Here is a 9,102-nt window from a genome sequence, read left to right on the forward strand (position 1 = left end):
CCCCGATAGCTCAGTTTGGCCGGATGGCCAGCTCTAGGAAGGGTTCTGGTCGTCCCAAACGTCTTCCATTTAAGGATTATGGAGGTCACTGTGCTCTTAGGAACCTTAAGTGCAGCAGAAATTTTTTTGTAACCTTGGCCAGATCTGTGCTTTGCCACAATTCTGTCTCTGAGCTCTTCAGGCAGTTCCTTTGACCTCATGATTCTCATTTGCTCTGACATGCACTGTGAGCTGTAGGGTCTTATATAGACAGGTGTGTGGCTTTTCCTAATCACGTCCAATCAGTATAATCAAACACAGCTGGACTCAAATGAAGGTGTAGAACCATCTCTGGGATGATCAGAAGAAATGGACAGCACCTAAGTTAAATATATGAGTGTCACAGCAAAGGGTCTGAATACTTATGACCATGTGATATTTCAGTTTTTCTTTTTTAATAAATCTGCAAAAATGTCAAAAATTCAGTGTTTTTCTGTCAATATGGGGTGCTGTGTGTACATTAATGAGGAAAAAAATGAACTTAAATGATTTTAGCATATGGCTGCAATATAACAAAGAGTGAAAAATTTAAGGGGGTCTGAATACTTTCTGTACCCACTGTATATTCTAGTATTTCTATGCAGAGGCAACTCAGTTTATACACATTTCGCAAACTCTCACTCGCGAGACTTTCTTTGTTCTAACAATGTAAAGCACGGTATATGTGATAGTTTAAGGATTTCCTTGAAAGGCCATAATCTCCAGTTTTTCGACTGCGCACGGTTTTGTGGATATATTTTCCCTCCTGCTATTGCACTGTGACCAGAGGATGTGGATAAAACTGCAAGGCCTGGGGTTACTGCATCTCTGGGAATCTTCCTGAACAGGGACTTGCTCTTTTACTTGACTGGGTCTAACCTACAAGCAGCCAGCCTGCTAAACTATCTTCTCATTTTCAGGAAGAGGCTCTCTGGTTTTATCATTCTGAAATAATTACAGACTATTTGGAGTTATGATGGGTGCAAAGCTAATCTAGAGTTACCCAAGATTAAACATTAAATGGCTGGAAGTGAGGATGCCACGGGCTCTTTAACTAAACCTGCTCACCAGCTCCCCTCATGCTCTTTGCTGCTTGGCCTCACACTTTCTCTCTGGAATCCACAGACACAGACTTGATTAAACATAACCTAGTTAGGCTTGAGTGTGTGCATGTTAATGCCCGAGAGAGGGACAGTGCGTCTGAAATTAAGGTGGGCCAAGTTAAGTCATCGTCAAGTTGTCAACTCCTCTGGCTCCTCCCCCTGAGAGTATGATGGCTGGTAACCATGGAAACACCTTCTGAAGTTAAGTTAATTGGCTGAAATCATTCTGACAGCTCACCCTACTATTAGACCTCCTCCTGTGCATCCTTGTCTCCCTATTCCCCCGCATACAATACACACATCTTATGCCAAATAAGAGACAGTTTAAGGATAAATGGGAGGACATGGGATTTATTTTAAGTAGAGAGGGATAAGAGAAACAAGAAAAGAGAGGAAGAGCTGAGGAAGGTACTTGTATGGGAGTGACAGAATCAGTTTTTCTCATCTTTAAACAAAAGGAAATGCTCTAAATGTTTGATGCACTGCTGAATAACTTATGCCTTTTGTATGTGGTGCATCTGTGTCTGTGTGCACATTTGGCTCCGCACCTCTGCACGTGTGTGTGCGTTTGTGTGATGTGTTACATGAAAGCAGCAGGAGGACTGACATGGAAAGCTCAGCACTTTACAAAGCAGGCACCTTTTTCACACTTAGATTGTAATGAACGTCTGTTCTCAGAGGAACAGGAAATAACAGAAATCGATGAAGCTTGGAAGGAATAGAAGAGAATGTTATAAAATAGCAAAAGCTAATCTTGTTTTTGTTCCAAATAAATATGATGTAATGTATGTCGTGAACATGGCACAAAGGAAGATGACTGTGTTTCTAAGGAAATGGAAGGAAAGAGATAGGAAATTAATTTGGAATATGCACTGAGTGCAAAAAAGACAGAAAGTAACAAGGGGTCACCTCAGGAAAAAAAATGGGGACTTACAGCTCTTGGGAACTGCCTCCACCCCCCACTGAGCTCACATTAATATCTCTGTCAAACAACATCCACCCACATTACTTCTCTCACAGATCACTCGCAGTAACAGATGCACACAGACAACAGACACACTGTAAGTATAAATTATAGAAACATATACAGCGTAAATAAACATAAAATGGGCCACATGCCAGCAACAGTGTTATATGAACACGGGAGCAGAAAGGAGGACAGACAGTCACACACACAACAAACAAATACTGCAAGCGGAAGTAACCGGGCCGTCGGGGCAGAGCTACGCTGTTGCCAAGCAACCAGGTGATTCCTCTACAGAGCCTCTCCATGGGAGATTCCCTCGTTTGTGTGAGGGCATTCACTCGCTAGTGTGTGTGTGTGCACGCTCACATGGGTGGGGATGATCGTGTCCAGTAAGTTAGTGCTGACACAGTGAGTGCACAATGCTCTGGGATGCGACCATGGTAACAGCCCAGCAGGCTACACAACAGCTTGGTTCGTGGTATTTGTAGTTTTTACTCGGTGTACGTTTTATTTATTCAGCAATTACGTATTTCTTTTTTATTGAGAACACAGAGTGCTGACAGTGCCAAATACCCGCAGACGGGCACTGACGAGTGCACAGCACGTCCGCGCACGAGCAGAGGAACCCACATGCACAGGCATGCACACTTGGAGCCATAAGCAGTGGAAAAGATTCAATTTGGAAAGGCCTGACAAATCCCTGAGGTATTGCTGACGTTTATGCATGCTTAGGAGTATTCATAGCCACTCACACACTAGAGCGGTGATAACCACACACACATACACACTCACATCATCATGTCACCGGCAGAAGTGGATGGAGGCTGAACAAAAGAGTGAGAGACAGGGAGCAGAATGTACTGTAAGGTGAGACAATGAAGGCAGAAACAGAGCGAGCATTGGGAGGTGACATGAGTTTTTACTATTTGTGACTCCTACTGCTGCATAAATGGAGTCCAATAACAATGCGACTGACAGGCAACTGCAGCCCTGGAGATTCATTAGGGCTTGTCACTATGGAAACCTCCAATCAGGGAAAAATGTTGGCCATCTTTTCCTACAGCTTATAGGTCCATGGAAATACCTGATGTCACCCAAAGACACATACACATACAGGGGTATGCACAACACTGACCTCCTTCTCCACTCCCTTGTGTTTAAAGGTAGAATAAACATCCAGGCGCTAGGTGCCTTGCAGATACAATAGCTTTGAGAAAGTACAGATCTGAAACTCAAACAGACTGTCTCTCTCACTTTATAAACAGAAACACACACACACGTTCACACACAGTGCTTCAGGTGTACTCCCGACTGTGAAGGATATGGGTGGCAGACAGCTCGAAGGCACCAGGAGCGGGGTGGGCTGGTTTGGGTCAGAGCCAAAAGAACCACTGGTGCTAGAGAGGGGTACGGCAGCTCCTCCTTCTCCTCCTTCTCCTCCTCCTCCTGCCCTTCCTGTTCCCCCTCCTCCTCCTCAACTGACACATGCACCTTATCCCCCTCCTCCTCCTCATCCCCTTGGTCCTGCGTTGGTCCTCTGTGCTGCTCATGCAGGTCTAGATCCTGGGTGTCGGTCATGGCTGTGCTGTGAACAGCCTGAAGCTAAAAGAGGGCGTATAGGGGCACCGGCAAACTGTTCAGGACATGGTAACATATGGATGCCTGTGTGTGTAACCATGTGAATGTGTGTTTTTGACCTGTGGCTGGCAAACAAACTATCAAGCATGTCACACTGTCCATGAGACCCTCTACCCTCTAAGAAATCAGCACAAAAAAAAATTCATTCTCTGTTTTTCTGTGAAGCAGTGAGCGACCTTCGGCAGAAGCATCACAGCCAGCGAGTGGTTCTGTGCAGGAAACAAGTCGACATGAATTTGAACTAGACATTCCCTACATGTGAGCAAAGCTGCAAACATGGTGTCAGTGTAAATAACTGGAAGCTCTTAGACCAATTTGTTATAATCCTGGAGCTGTACCCTTCATTACTGCTGATGCTTTTAATCCAGACTGGCTTTAAACAATCTGGTCATACAGAGAGAACACAGGCGTCATTAGAGCCCTTTTACTGGGGCATACTGGGGCATGTGCCCCAGTATTGATCTGCTGTGCCCCACTAAACTCACACATTCGAGTTTTAACAAGCTCCTATATTTGGCAGTGGATTCATTTAGATTGTTAATAACAGGAAAATAATTCGTTTATTCTCCTAATCCAGAATATCAAAGCAAAGTACAAGGGTCAGGGTTTGTACACCTCAGTGTGCACGTCATAACTGGTGCACCGTAGTGCACATGCAGCAATCCATGTATTGGGGCACAAATCAAAAGAAAGGAATGGACTGAGGTATGTGACAGGGACTAAATAAGAGTTTTCGAGTAATACTGATGATCTCATTTTGACTCAAACATTACTGACTCCTGTAGATGGACACAAGAAACGTCTTTAGATGAGGCTGAGACCAGGCAGAAGTTCAGAGAGATGAGGGCGAGACAGCAGACCTGGCTTGTAGCTGGCTGTAGCTAACATTGGTTTAGTTAGCTAGTGCGATGTTGAATGGGAAGTAAGTTAGAGCTCTGTACATCAATACATATGATCAGTTACACTACTCTTAGAACGCTATTTATTGGTGTATAATCATCTACTGGATAAGACTGGACTGTTCTGATTTTAACGAATATAGCATAATATCTGATGCTCCTGTCACACGGTCCAAATAATGTCTGTCTTATGCACATTTAACAAACAGGTGAACCTGAGGCAGGAAGGGAAAGTGTGGAGGAAGCTTATTAATTAATTAATTAAAAAGTATACATTTAATTAATTGTTGTGAAAGTTTAAATTTGACAAATCAACCTGGGGCTGCTTGATTAGTTATTATTGAGAAATGCAGAAGAATGCAAAGAAAAGTGCAATACAGGGCCAGACTTTTTAAAATATGTCGAGAATGTTTTTAAAGTATGTTCAAAAAAATATTTTCATACATTTTTATCTTTACCAGTAGTTGCTTCACTTTCAGTGGCAACAGTAGAACAGTGGGTTAAGCAAGGGAAGTTCATATAACACAATGTATAGCACGTTTCATTCATGCAGCACACATTCAAGAAAAATAATTATGTGATTTGAGTAATGGGGGGGGGGGGGCCTGTGCCCCAGTAGATCCTTATCCCTAGCAGCGCCCCTGAGAGACAAAGGACCTTTTCCTATTACTGTGAGGAGAATGAAGTTGGGGGTCAGCTACTCATATGGTCAGCTCCTTCATTTTGCTTTTAATTTACAATAAATTTCCACTAATGATAAATAGTGTTACCTTGAGCTGTATTTTCAGATCACATCTCATAAAAATCAGTGACATTGTAAAGTCACAGCAGCCTGTGATTAATTGTTATAAGCACTGACCAGAATTGCTTGAACCATTGGAATATCATGTAGGAAGTGCCAAATTAAATTATAATATCAATTAAAATTAAGAGCTAAAGCAGATTCACGTCTTGGCTTAGGATTTGCTTTTTAAATTTCATCACATGTTCTGCTTTAATGGGCAGCATGCAGTAAAGTTTGGCAGGGAGACATGGGAGCTGGAGCATGTGAGAGAGTCCACATGGTCACAAGTTCCCAGCAAACGCTCCCCACTGGTCCACCGTGTGCTCATTCCACCGCTTATTGCTCCCCAGAGATTCTGGCAAATTTATTCCAAAGATACCAGTTTGTTATTAAGTTGAAGTAAGAGCTGGATTATTTGGACAACTAACATCAAGAAGAATCAAGACGATAGAAGTCTGGGCCAACTGCAAGGCCAGGCATATATATACTCTGCATACAGTGTGAAAGGACAACAGTAGAGCTGGCATGCAGGTTCACAGCGTAGAGAGAGAGAGAGAGATTGTATCTGTGTGTGTGTTTTTAATGAAAATAATGAGGTCTGCCAGGATTCTTCATTCCTGTGTGTTTTTGTTATGGGCACATAGCCTAGGCTGTGTGAGGAGTCCAGGGCTGCTCACTGTAAGGCTTTTTGTAGGTGATTCAGTAGTAGCTGTTGGGAGAGCATCACTTAACCAGTGAAAAAAAAGAAAAAGGCTATTCTTCAGCAGTTGAAAACCTGCTGATGAGCCCTTTTAGAACATTTTAGAAACTCATTATAAGCCTCCCTTGCTACCAGCCAGACCATGTGGAAATTAAATCATCCTACTGACTCTCAACCAATCACCAGAACAAAATCTAAAACCTCTGAAAGCCATTATTTCAGGTTTATAATCATACTCTCCACACATATACATAAACTGCCCAAATTCTTTAACAAGAATTGATAACTGCACGTCTCATTCTCAACAAAAATATCCAAAAACAACACATTATCGTTTTTATTCTCTACAGTGATCCTGCTAAAGGCCACCCAGTATAAGACAGCTATTAATACTAGATCATTTCAGAGCATTACGCTGTCAGGGGGCACTGGAGAAACAGAAAAACATTCAAATGTATCATTTAATAAACTGTACAGTGATATAAAACCAAACATCTCCAAACAAGGCTCAACATTTTAGTGATATTTTATTATGTATTTTTACATAAACCTACCCTTAGGTACAAGGCCACCAACTTATTATTTACAAGGCTATTAATGAATTTATTTATTTATTTTCTTTTTCAGGCCATTGACAAAGAGCGACATCATGGACCTGGAGATTTTCTATTGTGCCGCGTTCATCCAGCCCAGTCCCCGGGACAAGACAGCAAATAAAAAGTACACCATAGATCAAAAAGCAAAAACTTTGCCTGCCGTCCTTACCGGGGAGCAGCGTCCATCCACCAGCGTCACTCACTCCGGGTCCGCCGTGCGCCCTGAGCTCCCGGAGCCCTGGTGCTCCATCTGAGAGGAGCCCCTTGGTCCTCTGCCTCCTCCCCCCTGCCGATATCCAAACTCAGTCCGTCTGTAGGGAGGGTGAAGAAGGGAACACAAATAAGGGAGGAATGTGGCGCAGAAGTTTTAATAAACGGGAAAAGTAAAGTTAAACAGGACTACGCGGTCTCCCGTGCGTCCGCGTCCCCTCAGCCGCTGGACGCGCTCTGCGGTGCCAGGTAGTCTACTGGAGTTCAGGCGCACCGGGGAGAGGGAGAGCTGCGTCAATTCAGCCAGGGGCAGACCGGAGATACTCGCATTTTACCTTCAAAATAAGACAATAAGGTCCCGGAAGCCAGGAGTGAAATTTAGGATTTAAAAAACACTCCCTAAGGGCTCTGAGGATACAACACGCTCCATAATGTTGTACCGCCTTCGTGTCTGTTGTTTATCGTCATTAAGAGTAGCTGAGTTGGAAAAGCCATTTACATTCACCCCCTTCTGATCCAGTCTGGGATATCGGGAATTTCTAACACAGTCATCTCCCACCTGGTGAAAAGGTTACAGACATTCCAGCAGTGTTGGCAGAACCGGTGAAAATGCACCATTATGATGTAAAAACGCCATATGAATCAACACTATAGGCCATAACAAATCGCCACAATATAAACTAATTATTCCAGGCCTGCTGGTGGTAATTCAGCCTTGGAAATGCCCCATCACACAGACTAATTCTAAGTGAACTTAACAAACTTCAAATAAAAAAAAAACTAATAATAATAACATTCATAATATGGCACTATCTTCTCTAATAACCGTTTTATTTTGAAGGATTTGAGTGGAGAACTTTATTCTTAACACTGGATAACTTGACACTGATGGAGTGAGTCAGAGCATGTGACTTGTCCCCTCTCCTCTACCTCCCACTACACCCCATCCCAGTATCCCTCTTTCTGTCTCTGCCATGCTGTTATCTCACCAGCCAGCGACCCCGATTGTGTTGTGTGCAAGTGTGTGTGTGTGTGAGCGCTATTACATAGGAGATGATGCTCCATAGTCATATTCAGCAAGGGTATTGATTCACCAGACCCAAAGTTGTGGCAGAGCTCCAACACAGTGCCCCACCTTTATATCTTATGCTATGACAGATTATCAAAAGACAAGGACTAATGACTAATACTATACTAGACTACAAGACATTTCCTTAATAGCGATGGAAGAAATATCGAGATCCTTTACTTAAAGCTACTTAATTTCTTTAAAGCCTCTAGAGGGTCTAGTGAGGCTCAAGACAATCTGATACCTATACCCGCTCGACCCTCCCATCACGCCTGGTTTCCTAGCAACAACGTAAACTACAGACGCCAGGTTGTCACAATCTGTACAAAATGCATGCTAATTCAGCAGATGTTGACACAACCAAAAGGAAGAAAGCCACATCTGGATCAAATCTGAGTCCTTTGGCTGCTTTTAACACTCTCAATCACAAAAAGCCAAACTGATGTTAACACCCTGGTTTTTGCTCTTTCTTTGTCTCACTCTCTCTGTGCAAAAGAATGACACCTCCTCGGTCTGGCAGCCACAGCTTAGAGCTTTCAGCTTCCAATAGCTCCTCCACGGCTGGATGTTTGAAGCGACTACGTGCAGTTCAAAAAAACACTTCTTATAACCTTCCAGGTGGCAGGCAGGGGGTAGAAAAGCTGGAATAACAATAGCATCGCTGTAGGCAGCAGGGTGTCATGGAGCAGGTACAGCTGAGAGACACCATGTCACTTGATTTACCAGACAATGTGTAAAATCTCAGTTAATGCACCTTTATTTAAAAGTAATTAGATGTGTAATGAGTGTAAAAATACTGAATTGCAAGTGTAAAATCCATATTCAAAATTTTACAGTGGATATTTACAAAATGATTTGTTCAGTCCTTTAAACAGACAGGCTCACTGAGCTAGTGCTTAAGAGAGACCCATGTATAAGGAATAAACAAAAATGTGGACAGACAGGATGCTCACACACACAAGTTACATTGGTTTCATGTTAAGAAAGACAATTATGAGGTCATTTTTGCAGAAGAGCATTCAGTGCAACTGCTTACACATTATGGGTTTATTATCACTGGTACAGTCACGCTATCCTAATTTTGATGTTGTATTGTTTACTGGCCAAAATTTAGAAGT

The 9,102-nt window shown here is 42.8% G+C and overlaps 1 protein-coding gene across 1 annotated transcript in view; it reads right to left on the bottom strand.

The window, feature by feature from the left end:
* Positions 1-7,150, bottom strand: part of LOC109968221 (voltage-dependent T-type calcium channel subunit alpha-1H-like) — a 47,332-nt gene extending 40,182 nt beyond the window's left edge. Inside the window, exons 1-2 of the mRNA XM_020614322.1 lie at positions 6,875-7,150; positions 3,394-3,690 (exon numbers count right to left, since the gene is read on the bottom strand). Coding sequence (XP_020469978.1) covers positions 3,394-3,666 — 273 coding nt within the window. The 5' untranslated portion in view covers positions 3,667-3,690; positions 6,875-7,150. The remainder of the gene's footprint in view (positions 1-3,393; positions 3,691-6,874) is intronic.
* Positions 7,151-9,102: the final 1,952 nt, after the last annotated feature.

Source organism: Monopterus albus, unplaced genomic scaffold (genome assembly GCF_001952655.1).
Source record: "Monopterus albus unplaced genomic scaffold, M_albus_1.0 scaffold144.1, whole genome shotgun sequence".
Taxonomy (NCBI): Eukaryota; Metazoa; Chordata; class Actinopteri; order Synbranchiformes; family Synbranchidae; genus Monopterus; species Monopterus albus.